Source organism: Labrus bergylta, chromosome 1, assembly GCF_963930695.1.
Source record: "Labrus bergylta chromosome 1, fLabBer1.1, whole genome shotgun sequence".
NCBI classification, from domain to species: domain Eukaryota; kingdom Metazoa; phylum Chordata; class Actinopteri; order Labriformes; family Labridae; genus Labrus; species Labrus bergylta.
This window is the reverse complement of record NC_089195.1, coordinates 35758903-35776444: the sequence shown is the minus strand read 5'-3', so window position 1 is coordinate 35776444 and position 17542 is coordinate 35758903. Positions and strand designations below refer to the sequence as shown.

The window sequence follows — 17542 nt, the reverse complement described above, 5'->3', positions numbered from 1 at the left end:
TCAGGGAGTGAGTATGTATTCTCTCCAGAGGATTCCACCTCCCCTCTGTGTCTGTCTTAACAGTCATGAGATGCTGACGTCTGTGTTGCTGTGCGGCTGTGAAGTCAACGGGTCGGGACCGGGCGGAGAAATCCGGAAAAAAACACCACGTATCCTTTTTACAGACTCATCGCGACTTATGAAACTGACACTTTCTGTTTTCTGATTCGGAGATACACGATCTGAATTTGTGTTTTTTAACGTCAGGTTCACATCGTGTGGATTCTGGACGATGTTGACGATCTGATTGTTGTCAGATCGTTGTGTGACTCTTTAACAGCACAACTCAGAGGTGCAGTGGTTGGATCTGTCTAAGACTCTGATGTCCTGCTGGGAGGACGTGTCGTCCATCACCCAGCAGCTGGATCAGCTGGAAGGACTACAGCTCAGGTACACCTCTGATCACCTGTGTGTGTGAGCGTTCATGTCCTCGCTCCTCGTCCACTGAAAGTTTTGTTTCATGTTGATATTTTAGCTCTAACAGACTGCGGTTGCTCTCTGAGCCGTCCTCTCACAGCGGGGCGTTCCTCAAACTGAAAACGCTCGCCCTCAACAGCTGTGACCTCACCTGGCCTCAGGTACGCCTCACACGACATCAGTCTGTGATCACCTGCTCAGCTTCTCAACGAACTACAGATACTACTAAAGATACTAGAATCATTTTTCAGCTGTCAAAATAAAAGTCATCCATGTGTTTTATTTTGTTAACCCGTCTCTCTGCTGGTCTGCGGTCAGATCCTGGAGTGCGCCCCCATGTGGCCACAGCTGGAGGTTCTGAGCGTGGAAGAGAACGACATCACAGAGCTGCAGAGGTAAGCGGTGTGTGTGTGTGTGTGTGTGTGTGTGTGTGTGTGTGTGTGTGTGTGTGTGTGTGTGTGTGTGTGTGTGTGTGTGTGTGTGTGTGTGTGTGTGTGTGTGTGTGTGTGTGTGTGTGTGTGTGTGTGTGTGTGTGTGTGTGTGTGTGTGTGTGTGTGTGTGTGTGTGTGTGTGTGTGTGTGTGTGTGTGTGTGTGTGTCTGTCTGACTGATGTGTGTGAGTCTGATGTGTGTGTGTGTGTGTGTGTCTGATGTGTGTGGTGTGTCTGATGTGTGTGTGTGGTGTGTGTGTGTGTCTGATGTGTGTGTGTCTGATGTGTGTGGTGTGTCTGATGTGTGTGTGTGTGTGTGGTGTGTGTGTGTGTCTGATGTGTGTGAGTCTGATGTGTGTGAGTCTGATGTGTGTGTGTGTGTGATCTTTTTAAAGGCCGGAGGGAGTCCTGCAGACGCTGAACACTCTCAGTTTGTCAGGAAACACTTTAATCCAGGACAGCGTGCTCAAAATAGCTGCTCTGCCCAGGTACAACACACACACACACACACACAGTGAGACATGCACACACAAACACACACACACTCTAATAAAGTATTTATTATGATTAAAGTAACTGTCACACACACTGAAGCTCCTGTAAGTATAAACTCTGTCGTCTTGTGTGGCGTCAGATTAGAGGAGCTGAACTTGTCGAGGACCGGTCTGACCCTGACCGACCTTCGGTTTGACGACGCCGCTCCCGGTAAAAAAAACAACAATTAGACATTTAACCATCACAGAAATGTGTTAAATACTCAGACAGGTAACTTTGAGGTGTTAAAATCCACCTGGTGTTCTTTTTTCCGTCTGTAGGATCTCTGACCGCCATGTTCCCCGCTCTAAAGAATCTTTACCTCGACCACAACAACATCGCCGAGGTCAGTGTGGGTTTTTATTTATTGATGAGGTGACATCATAGAACTGTTGGGTTTCTAACCACACAAGTTTTAATTTGTCTCTCAGTGGCGGGTGGTGGACGAGTTCGCCAAGTTGCCCAGTCTGGTCAAGTTTTCGTGTCTCGGGAACCGCCTGGCGAGCAAAGATGGAAACCCCCGAACGGCAACTCAGCTGATGATCGCCAAACTGGGAAGACTGGTCGTCCTCAACCGCTGCGAGGTGAGCTGAACATCCAGGGGGGGTGGTGTGTGTGTGTGCGTGTGTGTGCGTGTGCGTGCGTGTGCGTGTGCGTGCGCGTGTGTGTGTGTGTGTGTGTAATTCACAGACTGGGACGCCGATATTATACTATACTGATCTGTTTCCATGGTTTCCATCAGATCCACCCCGATGAGAGGAGGGGGGCGGAGCTTGATTACCTGAAGATGTTCGGGGAGGAGTGGTTGAAGGCAGGGGGGGGCCTTCAGCCGGACAGCACGTTCACCTGTCAGCACCCTCGTTACCTGAGCCTCATCGACAGTGAGTCACGCACACACACAAACAGACTCTGTACTGACCTCTAGTGGCAGCTTTGGGTAACTACAGCAAACTATTGGATTTTAAACGGTACTGATGGCCCTTTAGAACACCAACTAGCTGACATTTTTAGAAATCCTCCCTCATCGTTTATTGAAGATGAAGTTTACTGACGGTTTTTGTGCCTTAAGATAAATAAATAATTTTATTATTTTTGTTAAAATGTTATTATTTAGATGTGACGTTAAGGATGAGGATCATTTATAATGAAGACATCTTGTCCTGTTTTTCAGAGTACGGAGCTCCAGAAGAAGGCGAGCTGAAGAAGCAGGAGGCATTTGCCCTAAAGAATCAGCTGTTAAGTAAGCCCCACCTCCCTTTTTTTTTTGCTGCTCTCTGATTGGCTAATTAATAAAGGTAATAATAAACAGACCATAAAGAGAGACATTAACGCACACACAGAGGAGGGGGAGTGGCTGCGGCCGTAACAGTGGCCCAAATCTTCTCTGTGAAAAGATCAGATTCTGTGTGACCTATCTAAAAAAATCAGATCTGAGTCACAAAGGATCAGATTCAGGTCGCTTATAGCTGCAGCGTATGAGTGAAACATCAGGAGTTAATGTGATTTAATCTGAGAGCTGATATTGTTCTCGTCTCTCTTCAACAGAGGTCGTGTTTGTGTTCCCTGATGACGCCGAGCGGAAGCCGATCGAGAAGAAACTTCCAGGTAAAAAACGACAGAGACGAAAAATCACAGCGTCTTCTATATTTAAAGAAGCTGTGCTGTGATTCACTGGATGAAAAATCAGACAAACACTTCCCTCAGTGTGTGCTGGATCCGAAATCACTAATAGGTAAAGAAAAGCAAAACAAGATCCACCGGAAGAAACCCCCGTTTGAAGGAGCCAACATGCTCAGACCAGCCTCAGTCTCAGACATTTTGTTTTAACTCTTGTGACCAAAATCTGAAATATTCATTCATAAAAAAATATTAATTTCCATGGAACTCACTCAAATCACCTCTTTGAAAACCGGATCACCGTCACTGCTCCAGTATTTAATTAAACTACCCGGTGCCTCGTTTGTTTCTGTTTTTTAAATGATGCTATCGTGTTTGAATGTATTTTATATATTTGCACAAGCAAGTCAAACACAAACGTCTGCCTTTGTGTGCTAAGAGTTTCCTGATGTCTCTTTGTGTTCCGTCGTGCAGCCTCCATGGTGATCCAGAAGGTGAAGGGGCTCCTGTACAGGCTGCTGAAGGTTCCCGCGGTAGATCTGAAGCTCACCTACACCAGCCCAAAGGTAACAGAGTGTCGAAGGTCTCTCCACTGCAGATAAATGAACTGATGAGTGTCTAAACAGGGAATAATAATGACTATGTATGCTACCAATTAGCATGCTAATAGGCGACTTGTTAATGATGAATATTGTGACCTTCAAGGCAGGGTTGGTGATTTTCTCCAGATACTGTTTTTAAGATTTTGTTTGAAATTGTCTTAAAGGCTTAATAGGCGATTTTTTGATCCAGCAGATGTCGCCCTTGAGCACCAGCATGAAACCAAAACAACTCGCGCTGCATTGTTGTGTTAGCATGCTAATGCTAGCGATCTTTATTATGCTGGTATCTTCACACTGCATGTAAATTTACCTGAAATGAGCGTGATCTAGAAACACAGTTAAGCAGTGAGTACAGTATGTTATTCTTCTTTTCTCTAGTCCCTCAATTAAACAACTTTTATACTCGAGGGGAGGAGTCAGCCGGCCGTCCCGACGATGTAAACAAACTGAAGATAGGACTCTGAAAACATCACAGACAGTGGGACTCGGGTGTTACACCCATTGTAGACAGTCATGACTCACAGAGTTATTTTCAGAGGAGATACTTGATTTATATTTAAGTGTGAAAAATCACATATAAAGCCTTTAAAGTCCTGACAGAAATGAATAGGGAGCACAGAGGGGATGGGGTGCAGACGGCGCACAGAGGGGAATGCTACTTTCAAAATCAGGCTAGTTTTCAGAAAATTACCAACCCTGCTTTTAAGTTCATAATGAAGGGAATAATTGTACTGAAGTGAAGCTCCTTTTTTTGTAGAAGGAGGGGACAGAGTTTGAGATCGGCAACGACCTGAAGTCGCTGCAGTTTTACTCCATCGAGGCCGGAGACAAGGTGTTGGTCCGCTGGTCCTGATCCGAGTTCTAGGAGTTGAAGAACCGGCCCGGTCCACATTTCAGACGGATCGGAGGCTTCAGAGTCAGACTTAATCCAGCTGCAGACTGTGAATGCTTTATGTGTGTACACGTGTTGGAGATGACATCGGGACTCGTACTGAGACGTGGATTTACTTTAAAAAGACTCAGGCTTTAAATGATTACAATCTGCTTGATTCTCCTTCTGGACAGCTTTAACATTTCACACCTTATCTGTGCACGTCTTCTTTGTGTATTAGCTCGAGAGATGAACTCAGTGGGGGAGTTCTGTGCTCTGATCAATCAAATAAAATCTCATTTAACAAATGATCTGTATTTGACCCGGCCTGATTCACTGTTGGATAAACGTAAAGAAAACATCTGAAACAAAACTATACAATTGATTTCATGTTAAATGTCTTATAATCATCTTGAGTTTTTCTGCAGATTTCATATTTGACTGTTAAAAGCTGTACTACTTTATAGTGTGTGAACAGTTTAACCACTAGAGGGCAGCAGAAGCAACGTTTTGACTGTTTTATCACTTGGGAGCCTCAAACAGACTGTGGCTCTTGAAATGATCAAAATACTTCATTATTGTTATTTGTATTAAAATAAATAAAGTCTTATCTGAATGACATTCATAAAGAATAAAATAATCTGGCACCAAGTCCTCAGAAGGTGGAACAAAAAAGAATTTACTCTAAATCAGAAGTACACGTAACTATATGTGTGAGTGTGTGTGTCACTTTGTACTTGTTAATATATCTTTGTGAGGACCAGTGTTAGTTTTAGCCCTTTATAGTGGGGACATTTTTGGCTCCTCACTTCTATGGTCTGTTTAGATGTCAGACATGGCCTTAAAGTCCAGGTTAGCATTAGGTAAAGGATTGAAATGAAAGGTTTAGGGCCCCTCAGAGTGGGCGGCCCAGGTTTGAAACCGACCTGTGGCGTCTTTCCCGCATGTCATTCCCCACTCTCGCTCTCTCTCCCTGATTTCTGACTCTATCTACTGGATTGAAATAGGTTATGGTCAAAGTTAAGGTAAGGGGACAATGAATGCACTCATTTATTTATAGTCCTCTCGTGTCAGAACAAGAAAGTGTGTGTTTTTTACATACATTTCCCCCCCATAAGACTTTCTCATTTAATCCCCAAAATAGAAGGTTTCTATTTTCTCATGTGAAAGCAATGCACTTCTGTACTTGAGGAAGGAAAGTGTTATTTTGCCTTAACACACCAAAACAGATTTTATATATTTAAAAAAAAAAGTTTTATTGAGGCTGTACAGTTTGTTTATGTTCCTTCTTTAGCTGATGGTCAGTACAGACATACAGTACTTCATGTTCACAGACCTTACATGATGAGACCAGTCTGCAGAGATGCAATAAGAACAGCTTTTCTTTTTATAACTTAGAGCCACTACATTAGCTAGGGACAAGGCTCTCTCTCAGTTATGTATTATGGCACTATACAATAAAAAGTTATTGATCAACCTCTTTTCACAGTCAGTGATGTGTTGCTGTTGTGCAGCCCTGTTGGACTGATCAGTGTCCTCCCTTCTGAGGTTTTGTCACCAAAAAAAACCTGAGCTGAGTCTGCCAATGTTATGCCGACCTACCTGTTCTTCACTCTACCTACAAACCTCTTAGCGCAGTCATGCATCTGTCATGTAAACACTTTTAATACCTATGAGACATTTAAGTAAGAATTTCAAAATACATGTTTTATACTCTCTGGCACCACCTGTGGCGATGAGCGGTAATTGCAGGCATTTTTCCGGTAACGTGATACTGCGATACTTTTCAATACCTCATGTTTTAGGATGATTCTGTTATTTCAGTTATCATTAGAAGAGTAGAAAAAACAACTGTGTAGGAGAGGAATGGATCCACACAAACTTGCAAAATGTGTGTTCTTATCGTATGTGTGCAATTTAGGCACTTTGAAAGCATTTGCTCGCAATGTTTGGTAATTACAACAAGAAGTTAACCAATTTTGGGTGCCTAGGACTTAATCTTTTCTTGCCGTGGTATCCAAACGGGTGTTAATATTGTTTGATTTTTCTTAGAAGAGTATCGAGGTCTAAACTTCTGCTAACCTGACGACCCTATTTTCAGATTTTCTCTCCAACAGTCGTTTTGCTGACTTGACTGTTTTGAACTGAACATCTCATTTGTTTGTCTTGACTGACTTTGATATTTGTAGCATTAGCTCCTCCCTCAATGCAAATTAATTTACAATTCTTCTAATATTCATTTGTTTTTATGAAAAGAAGATGGAGTGTCTGTTTTCAAAAAAATACATTTTTTTGTTTAAATTGATCCATTTTGACATTTGCAGCTCCAGACTTTTATATCTGAGGATTGGAAAGTTGTTTCCGCCTGTTTTCCGTTCTTTATATTGGAGGAGTCTTCATTGTAAAAAGAATGTTTACATGAAAGTAAAAACTGGTGCTTCAAGCCATCAAACGTAAACCTTGACCAGCACACACCTTCACAATACCCATCATCAGGTAGTTCACAGGCTAACATTAGCACAATTAAGATATCAGAGAATCATCTGCATAGAAGGTAATTATTTACAAGTTTATATAAAAAATACACAGTCAACGCTAGAACAAATGAATAAATCTTATCTTTAGCCCTTATTTATCTCTTAAACACGACCAGGATCAGTCACTGGTTCGTAGTGGTTCTGTTAGTGGTCAAACTGCCAAAATACTCGGAAGCAAGCACGCCAAATCAAACTGTATCGTAACGGATTGCAAGAACAATAAATTCAGATTAAAAAACTTCATTTATAAGATATCCTTAAAAGTTAAATATAGTCTGATTATACATTTATTTCAGCCCTTATGTAGCTTCAGTAATCTTTGGTTTGGCTGTTAATCACCTCATCACAAATCAAACAGTAAGTGGTTTTCACATTTTGACTTTAAAACCAGATAAACAAAAGATACGTCCCTGTATTTCTTTGTAAACCAAGTTATTCTTGTTAACGTGTTAAAAAAAAATTTTTTTTAAAAGAAGTAACAGTTTCATTATACAAACCACTCCATACAGACCTTACAAACTTTTGAAGTCTGTACTTTGTACGTAATATAAATTCTACTCTACCAAGAAGTTAACTCTTCTTGTCGGACTAAGCGTTGATATTTTCACTGTCCTGGTGTCTTTTTCAAATAAACTTTGTTTTCAGGCTAGTATGTCAACAGTTTAAAAAGAGATCAGCAAACGTTTTCATAAAAAATTATGAAAACAAAAGTGTTACCAAAAAAAACTTTGGCTCACGATTATTTGTGAATGTGTTCTAAAATTCAGTCAATACGTTTATATTACTCACAGATTTAAAAAAGTTTCAAATGTTTTTGTAAATTCTTCCTAAAGATTTTCGTACGTGGTGCAAAATATATCTCGACTAACTCAAAAATTATGCATTTTTTGGAACGTTTTCCAAATGATTTGGCTTCTATAACTCTTAAACACATTGAGCAGTTGTTGAGTTAAAGGCAGGGTTGGTAATTTTCTAAAACTAGCATGATTTTGAAACTAGCATTCTCTCAGTGCTCCGTCTGCACCCACCCCCTCCCCGCTGTGCTCCCTCAAAAGCCACATGCACGAGCACCGTTGCTCCAGAAGCGGACCTCAGCTCATGCTTTGACTGTGGGCTAGTGACAGCAAGAGGTAGAGAACGAGAAGGGAGACAGGGAGGCGCCTGATTGGTTCATCAGATTGGTACCTCATGACAGACATTGGTGGAAGTTTTTACAGGCCACAACTGCTACAGAAGACAGATTTTATTTTTTCCCTTTTTCAGAACATGAGTTATTAATTTCTGTCAGGACCTAAAGACAGTTTCAACCAAAATCTTAGAAGGATTATTTGGAGGACATTACCAACCCTGCCTTTAAATTTGCAACAAGAAAGCGTTTGAGTTGATATGATTGTATTTGATCTACAGGCAGATAACAAGAAAAAAAAAGTTTTTTATGAGTCTGATGGTCTAAATGGATGTCTCAGAAAGTCGTTGTCCCTTATTTCTAAACCTGGGCCCAAGTTTAAAATGACCTGAGTTATCATTATAGGCATGAAAAGGGTTTTTAAGACCCTCCTTTAACCTTTGCCACAGGCATTTGATAACAGTTGTTGATTGTAGTTGACGATTGTTAAAATTCTGATTGTTTTTCGCAAATTATGTTTCAGACCAAACTGAGAAAAAGTAACAAGTTTCACTTAAAAAAAAAACATTGAAACAAAATATGAAGTTCAATATTTGGTAACTTTTCAGAAATCATTATTAGCTGTCAAGATATCCCTGTATGAGTGTCATTATTATTATTATAAACTATATAAATTTAACATTAACAGGATGAGCGTAGCTCATCTCCCTTGTTGAACCAGAATTTGATCCCATTAATGCAGTGAGTTCTGAAAAGCTTTTCAGGTGCCAAAAACTCGTAAAACTCTAAACTCGTAGTTCAAGTAAGAAAATTAGAAAACACATGAATTCCGTTGAGTGTGTTTTGTTCTTGTCCTCTCTCAGCAGTTGGAGCGTTCTCGTTGTCCTCAGTCCTCACAGATTTCTCTCTTCACAGCTGCCAGCAGAGCCGTCTGGGCAGCGGCAGGTAAAGCCACCGAGCCGCGGCAGACACAGGTGAGAACAACCGCCATTGTTGGAGCAGTAGTTATAAGCTGACAGGAGAGAAGAGAACAGGATATTATCACGAGAACATATTGGCGTTACATTGTACAACCAACTGTGTGGACTGAGTCCATTCACATTGTTAAAACAAAACTTACAAATATTCGCTCTTAAAGATACCTCAGCGCTAGGAACCCAAAATAAACCGATTAACTGTGACTTGATGTCAACAACTATGTGGAGAGGAGGCATGATGCTACATCATAATTTAGATTTGTAAAAGAAAATGGAATGGTGATGGTCTTGAATCTGGAGTCCGCCGAGTCTGAGACCGAGACAAGACCGAGTAAGAATGCTTTCAATTACAAGATGAGACCTTCAAAAAGTGTTCTCGAGGCCAAGACCGATTCCAAGTACTACAACACTACCTTTTTAAGCAAGTAACTCTACTTTCACTTTAAGTACCTTACTGTACTTTAAATCTGATTAATCTTTACATATTATTTAGTAGTCTGATATAATGTGGCTCAGACTGTGGAGCTTTTTCACTTCATGAAAACTCATCAGAGCTCAAAGACATTGGACCCAGAGTCTGGGCTGGAGAAGAGTTAAACAGCAGCTTTTAAACTTCTGCAGACTCTGGGGATAAAAGGTTTTAGTTTCAGATACAATCAGAGACTGAAAACGCCCCTCCCCCACATCATCTGCTGTAATGTGTTCATTATCAGATCAGGCTGCTGCTTCTAAAATGTTTAGAAACACAAACTCAAAGATGGTTTTTAAACATGTTGCCAAGTCAAACAGAAACATTGAGTTCCAGGCTGCAGATTCAGGGACAGGACGGCCCGTCCATCATCAGGAACCAGCAGGTGGACTCAGACCGTCTGCTGTAAAGTTCGGGGCTCCGAGCCAGATGTGAGCCTCGTTATCCACAGCTGGCTCCCCTGAGGTCACTCTTCCTGCAGTTCCCACGCTTATATCCATCCAACATGGTATATGCGCCTGGAATCAATTACTGCGGTCACTGAGTGCATTACACAGCTCTGATGACTCCACAGAGCTGATCTGGGTCCCGATCTTATTTCTTTGTAAACGATTCAATGTTTGGATTTTTCAGTTTGTCAATGTCGATTTAAAATCATTGTCCCCGAGGAGAAATTAGTTTTGCAGCCAGCAACATAAAACATTTAGAAAACATAAACACATGGACTCAGATACAGAAACATTAAAATATTGTCCCTGCAGACATCTTTTAACCTGCATCAGAGTCACTTACTAGGGCTGCTTAAAAATATCGATTCATCAACGCATTGCAATTATAGTTTTCCCAATTCAAAATCGTTTCAGGGAAATCCTGAGATCGATTTTTTGTTGTTGTAATGACGCCCTTCTCCACTGGGGGCGCTGTGAATTCAGCTCAGGCGCAATTGTGCATGTTAGATCATACTGTACTTTAATGTTTTATTCTTTGTTTATTAAAGAATAATGCAATGAAAAAATACATTTTTGAGTCAATTATAAACCTTTACAAACAATGTACACTTAATTATTTAACAAATACCAGAAGGTCCTGTGAGGAGTTATCTGGGTATTCCTGTCATCTTTATGTATTATTAAATCGATATTAAAGCATATTGATCAATATCAAATTGAATTGTGCAGTTGTGGACAATACCCAGCTCTATCGCTTATTCACATTTAGCGGCATCTTGACTTTAAAGTGGACACTCGACTGACTGCAGGATTTTGCCCTTTAGCATTGGCTTCATTTTTGAACACTGGAGCTTGTGGCTTGGTTTTGTTTCACTGTGACGGCCATGTTTGTATTTGTTTTGTTTCCTATCCTGTTTTTGCTTTGTTTGTAAAATCACTTAATTTTTAAAGGTGCTATATATGAACAACGTGTATATTACCCTTCATATTCAGCTGACAGTGCTACAGGTAAAAAAAAAATTACCCCAGGTATGCTGAGGGACAAGTTTGACAAATATTTAACTGGGAAAAAAAAGAAATAAATACTCAAAGCAACACATTCTTCAGTCAAATCAGCTTTGACTGACAATCCTATGAGCTTCCTACAGCCCACGGTTACTTCAGCTTTAGTTATCTTTACTCAATAAAACCTTAAACATGTTTGTGCAAAGAGTCTAGAATCCAAATATTGTTGATCCGTTGCTCAGATTGAAGTGTACCTTGTGGACACTGTGTGGGTGTCGTGGTGATGCCGTACAGTCGGGAGCGTTTCTGAGGCAGGAACTCTTCTGTCTCCTTCTCTGCCTGACTGTCCACAGCGACCACCGCCTCCCTGAAACAAAACACCACAAAGAACGTTTACCAGAAAGCTCACAGGGATCGTCAAAATAACACCGCTGTTAAACTTTTATGTGACAGTTTCAGGCAAACACAAGAGCACAGAGCACCAGCAGGCGGTTTGTTTAGAGTCCTCTCAGACTGTGAGGCTGTTAACGGACAGACGTTTTATTGTAGTCCTAGGGTGTAGAGTGGGAGCCTTTTTTGGGAATAAATTCAGCTTAAAGCTAAACATCATCACAATCATCGGTTGAGTTTGTTGATGATGAGTGTTTCTGTTTGTTTGGGTCTTACCTCCTCCAGTCGGTGTAGTAAAGGTTCTTTCCAAACGAGACGAGACCGAATGGATACTGAATCCCTTCAACGACCTGCCTCCTCAGCTGGCGGTGAGGATCCATACACTCCACCTTACGAGTACCTGGAGATCAACCAACCAACCAATCAATCAATCATCTGACCACCCAACCCACTAACCAATCAACCAACCAAGTAATCAACAAATCAACCAACCAACCAATCAATTAACCAATCATCTGACCACCCAACCCACTAACTAATCAACCAACCATCCAACAAAGCAAACAACCAAGTAATCATTAACCAACAGTAAGACACTCATGATAAAAACCTGGACCAACAACAACAGGATCATTTCCAGTAGCGAGACTTAAATGATACTGCGTGGTGGTTTATGTGGTCCAAGGTGTCTCACCTGCATCAGCCCAGCACAGCTGTTGGTTCTCTATGTCAAAGGTCAGACCGTTTGGAAGCCCCAGGTCGTCTTTCACAAGGACGGTCCTATCTGTTCCATCCATGTTCGACATCTCAATCTTAGGCCCGTCTCTGTTCCAGTCTGCCCAGAAGATGCGGCTGCAGCATAAGGATAAAAACCAGTTAGACCAATCAGCTGAGACCATTACCTGCTGCTGTGTGAGTCAGACACCTGACGGTGAACACTTACCCGTACGCTGGGTTGGTGACGATGGCTCGGGGGTTGATCAGATCTGTGTCGAACAGGACTCGCCGCTGGCTGCCGTCCAATTTGGAAACCTCCACAGTGTCTCGCATGGAGTCGGTCCAGAAGAGGAGACGAGCCACGTGGTCGATGGCGATGCCTTCAGGACTCTGCAGCTCTGAGGGTTGACAGGAGAGACACACGTCGGATTTCAAGCAAAGGGAAGGACTCTTGATAAATCATGTCTGCCCATCCCACGTAGGGCGTCTTTGATAATCCATGCTCTTATTTCATTTAAAAAAAAATGTCTGGGCTTTACACCTTTATTTTGAAAGGACAGTGCATAGTAGTAGTAAGATACAGTAGGACTGGGAGAAAGATTAGGGAATGACATGAAGGAAAGGAGCCACTGGTAGAACTTAAACCTGGGCCGTCTGGACTACTGATTGCCTATATGGGATGTGGACTAACTGCTAGGCCATCCCTCTATACTTTGTGCACTTTTGCATAAACCTTTGAGGACTTTTCTGTAACGTTCAGTCAAAAAAACAACAAAGAAACATCAATTATATGTTCCCTAAGTCATTCCCTGAAACTTAAATCAGCTGATTTCTGAGCTCTGAAGAGGTATCTTCAATCAGAACCTCAAATAATCACCTGAAACTCTTTAAATTGATCTCAAATCAATGATGCCATTACTCTTCTAACCTTGTTGCCAAGCTACCAAGCAGGTAGTTATGAAGTCAGCCCATCAAGACTTTGCCCCCAAACTCAAAACTGTCAAATGCATTTTTCAGAAACATTATAAAAGTCCAGCAGGGGGCGACTTCAGTGGTAAAACTAAAAAACTACAGATTAATTCGTGTGGCAGTAGTGGCCTTGAGATAGTAAATTATGTTCCCATTTAGAGTCAAAGAGACCAGAAAGAGGGGCGGGGTTAGGGCGGGGCTACCTGAGATTGACAAGTCGCTGCCACTGCGACCAGAAAAAAGTCTTGTTAGGTGTTCAGTTGAAGACTACTGTCTTGTTTCTGGTGTCTTTTTCTGGAGTCCTGTTTTGGGCTTTGTACCTGTAGTGATGACGTGGCTGATGTCCCCTCCGCTCATTCTGGCCCTGCTGATGGCCGGCCCGGTGATGTCGGTCCAGTAGACCATCTTGTCCACGCAGTCGTAGGCCACAGCGATCACCACGCGGTCCTGAGAAGAAAACACAGGAAGAGACAGAGACGCTTTCATTCATCTGGAGACGATTCAAAAAGAGTCTTTTGTACAAAGTCGTTGGGGGCTCCAAGACGCCGAAACTGACGCAGATCTTTGTGTGAACGCTGCATACTGAGTGATGACTTCTGAGCTCAGTTACAGAGAAGAGAAAGACACAACAAGTAGAGGATTGTTTCACAGTGATTTAACTACACTCAGGACAAACGCTGTCACTGTTGGACTGAGTGTCATATCCACTCAAAGGAGGAAAGAATGTGGTCGACAGAAACAGTTTAGATATACATCTTCAAATCATTTCAGACTTGAGCTTGATCTTTCCCTTAAAGGGAAATCGTGTTATAATGAAAATCTGGGAGCTTTTTTCTATAATGTTTTGGGGTCTTAAAGGCTGAATATGCAATTTTTCACACTTAAATATAATAGAAATCAAGTCTATCCTCTGAAAATAACTCTGTGAGTCATGACTGTCTACAATGGGTGTAACACCCGAGTCCCACTGTCTGTGATGTTTTCACAGTTTTCTTCAGTTTGTTTACATCGCCAGGACGGCCGGCTGACTCCTCCCCTCGTGAATAAAAGTTGTTTAATTGAGGGACTAGAGAAAGAAGAATAACATACTGTACTCACTGCTTAACTGTGTTTCTAGATCACGCTCATTTCAGGTAAATTTACATGCAGTGTGAAGATACCAGCATAATAAAGATCGCTAGCATTAGCATGCTAACACAACAATGCAGCGCGAGTTGTTTTGGTTTCATGCTGGTGCTCAAGGGCGACATCTACTGGATCAAAAAATTGCATATTAAGCCTTTAATGACTAACAGGAGGATGTGTGTGAGTGGGTTCAGCCTGCAGGGTCTAAGATTTTGATGTTTTTGTCTGCTGGCTTTTAAGAGGAAAGGGATGTAACAGCTTTTTTAAAAACATCTTCCTCTGTAAGAAAAGTCCAGATCCTTAGAGCTCCTTTTTTGTAATGTCAGAATCTGAGGACGTTGGGTTGAAAACCTGTCAACTTGTCAGAAAGGGGCTGTCGACGTCACCGGCGCTCTCTGTATTTTTGTCTCCTACTCATCGCGCCCTGTAAACACATCTGGCTCCGTGTCCAGACAAAGCAGGAGGGCAAACATCCTCCTCTTGATGCTCACAGTCATACCAACAGAATATATAACTGAATGTGCAAGACGTTTCTGATCACGTTTTCTGTGTCGTCTGTGGACAAACTGAAGAAGGTGTGTGTTCTTACGGGGATGTGCAGCAGAGGTTTAGCGTCCTCTTTCTTAAAGCTGTATCCGTCCAGCGGCAGGTGTTCGATCCTCCCGCTCTGAGCGAACAGCAGGTGTGTTCCCGGGGCGACGGGGTGAACGTCGGGCCGCGGGGTCGGTCCAACGGGAGCGGGAGTCACCGCCTGATCGATACCTGCGCAGGAGAGAGGAGGAGGACAGGGTGGTTAGTGACGACTCATGAGGTGTTTTCAGTTCTAAAGACGATGAGAACGTGGACTCACACAGCGGCGTGCTGCCGGGTCCCGTACGGGTGTTGGGGATCTCCTGGCCGTTGGCGTCCACACACCAGCACTGTTGGATGCTGGTGTGACACTGCGTGGGCTCGTAGGCGCCGTGCTGGTCGCACTGAGGGACGTACTGACCGACGGCCGGCCGAGGGCGGAAGAAAGAGAAGATCCCGGAGCTGGAGGTGGCGGCCTGAACGCTCTCTCTGTGGCGCTCGCACTGCGTCTTCTCTCGCTCTGTGGACACAAAATAAATCACACGATGCTGAGACTGAAGATTCTAAGGTCCTGTTGGTTTCCGTCTGATGGCGACCTTCTGTTTAGCGCTCTCAGTTAAAAATAATTAAGCTTTTGGAGCCCCGCCTTGCTCGTCGATGTTGCTTCTTCAGTGGTGCCGGTAGCCTAGTGGTTAGTGCGCACGCCCCATGTACGGAGGCTGTAGTCCTATAAGCGGGCAGCCCAGGTTCAAATCCGATCTTTTTCCCGCATGTCATCCCCCTCTCTCTTTTTTTGGATTTCTTTTTGGTCGTACGACTTCAAACTCTCTCACAGTCAGAGCAGAGCCACCAGCGGATTCTAGGACCTCTTTTTTTTTTTTTTTTGCAACTGTGCAAACTGTCGGACAGCGTTTGAAATCACCATGGCAACAGCAGGCGTGCCTATTTGATGTGTTTCATACCCCTATTAAAAAAAATAAAAAATTCTGGTGCTGGATTGCCTAGCGGTGATGTCGTGTACCCCATGTACGGAAGATGTAGGACTCGTTGCAGTGGCCGTAGGTTCAAACCTCGGCTCCGTTAGTCGTTTTGTGCCTTTATTGTAAAGGTAGGACAGTTGATACGGGTCGGAAATCAGGGAGAGACGGAGAGAGAGAGAGAGTGGCAAATGTCACTGCCAGAAGTCGGACCTGGACCCAAGCCCGCCCCCCTTGGAGAACCACAGCCTCCGCACATGGGCCGTGTGTACTAACCACTAAGCCACAGGTGCCCCTCTCCTGTCCTATCTCTGAAATTAAGGCAGAAAAATAAAATGTCACTTCTTCAACCAATCATATCCAAAAAGGGGCGGGGCCTCTGATATCAGCTTTGTCAACATCAATGCCGGAGGACAACTAAACATTTCCACGTAAAGAATTCTGGTGTCATGAGAACCCAGACACATGTTGGTACGTGGCAGCTGCAGAGAAACGTGTGTGTGTGTGAGTGTGTGTGTGAGGAGAGCAGCTCAGTTTAAAGACGAGCAGGAGGCTCTTCATCTCTGCGGTCACATCCAGGGGCCACAGCCTCCTCACACTCTTATCCTCAAGGGTATCAGCGAGACGAAGCGCAGAGCTCGCCATAACAGACGGTGAGTCAGCAGTTTGTCGTCACAGCGCCACGTCTGCTCCCAACAAGCAGACAAGAGGGAAACCACAAAGAGCAGAAAGAAGACCCCCGACAGACAAACATAGGGGGGGGGTCTGAGGATCAAAGAGACAAAAGGAGGCACAGCAGCTCGCAGTCAGAGACGCTGTGACAAGTTATGACAGGGGACACAAAGATTGCGGCTTTCAGAGGCCAACGTGTCGTAAAAAAAGGAGAAAAATATGAGGAAACTTTGGAGCGGCGCGGCGAGCTGTAATTAACGCTCAGCTCTGACACCTGGAACAGCTGAAGGAGTCTGCAAGGTTTGGGACGACGCCAAACCACAGATGCACAACAACAACAACAAACCAGGAGGAGACAGGAAACTGCACCTGCTGTCAGCCAATCAGGAGACAGCATGAGACCATTTAGATCAGGAAGGCGAGAAATACATTTCTTTAACTTTAATAAGACTATCAGAACAAAATATGACTTTTTCACTTCCACCAACGACGTTCATGCATGTAACTCTGACACCTAGCTAACTAGCAGCTAAATCATAACAATTGTTTCCTGTCAGCTGAAGGTCCTCAGATATTTCCTGCCAACATTTCTCTCACTGATATGTTTCCTTTTTTTCTTTTTTAGATATTTATTGGTCCTTTGCTGCCTTTGTTTTGATAGGAAGCTGTCCTAGAGAGACAGGAAATGTTGGGAGGCGAAAGAGAGGGCGGGGGGGGGGGGGGGTGGGCATGCAGCAACGGGCCGAGGTCGGAATTGAACCCACGGCCACTGCGACGAGTCCTACGTCTTCCGTACATGGGGCACACAACATCACCGCTAGGCGATCCAGCATCAGAATTTTTCTCTTCTGATCAAATAGGCACGCCTGCTGTTGCCATGGTGATTTTAGACGCTGCCCGACAGTTTGCACAGTTGCAAAAAAAAAAAAAAGAGGTCCTAGAATCCGCTGGTGGCTCTGCTCTCACTGTGAGAGAGTTTGAAGTCGTACGACCAAAATATCAAACACGCCAGAAATTCATCCGACCAATGGGGAGAGCAGCTGATCAGT

At 43.3% G+C, this 17542-nt stretch overlaps 2 protein-coding genes across 4 annotated transcripts in view; one reads left to right on the top strand and one right to left on the bottom strand.

The window, feature by feature from the left end:
- tbce (tubulin folding cofactor E) overlaps positions 1–4821 on the top strand; it is a 7515-nt gene extending 2694 nt beyond the window's left edge. For 2 of the 3 annotated variants that reach the window (XM_020655980.3, XM_020655981.3), the window contains exons 5-17: positions 64–149; positions 330–429; positions 515–617; positions 775–851; positions 1282–1374; positions 1521–1591; positions 1702–1766; positions 1852–2004; positions 2163–2301; positions 2592–2660; positions 2966–3025; positions 3512–3603; positions 4397–4821. In XM_020655980.3, coding sequence (XP_020511636.2) covers positions 64–149; positions 330–429; positions 515–617; positions 775–851; positions 1282–1374; positions 1521–1591; positions 1702–1766; positions 1852–2004; positions 2163–2301; positions 2592–2660; positions 2966–3025; positions 3512–3603; positions 4397–4492 — 1204 coding nt within the window. In that variant the 3' untranslated portion in view covers positions 4493–4821. The remainder of the gene's footprint in view (positions 1–63; positions 150–329; positions 430–514; positions 618–774; positions 852–1281; positions 1375–1520; positions 1592–1701; positions 1767–1851; positions 2005–2162; positions 2302–2591; positions 2661–2965; positions 3026–3511; positions 3604–4396) is intronic. The other variant, XM_020655982.3, reaches the window with a different exon arrangement.
- Positions 4822–5749: 928 nt separating this feature from the next.
- LOC110000660 (nidogen-1-like) overlaps positions 5750–17542 on the bottom strand; it is a 38085-nt gene continuing 26292 nt past the window's right edge. Inside the window, exons 13-20 of the mRNA XM_020655997.3 lie at positions 15125–15364; positions 14864–15036; positions 13470–13596; positions 12407–12578; positions 12158–12315; positions 11740–11863; positions 11328–11440; positions 5750–9185 (exon numbers count right to left, since the gene is read on the bottom strand). Coding sequence (XP_020511653.1) covers positions 9067–9185; positions 11328–11440; positions 11740–11863; positions 12158–12315; positions 12407–12578; positions 13470–13596; positions 14864–15036; positions 15125–15364 — 1226 coding nt within the window. The 3' untranslated portion in view covers positions 5750–9066. The remainder of the gene's footprint in view (positions 9186–11327; positions 11441–11739; positions 11864–12157; positions 12316–12406; positions 12579–13469; positions 13597–14863; positions 15037–15124; positions 15365–17542) is intronic.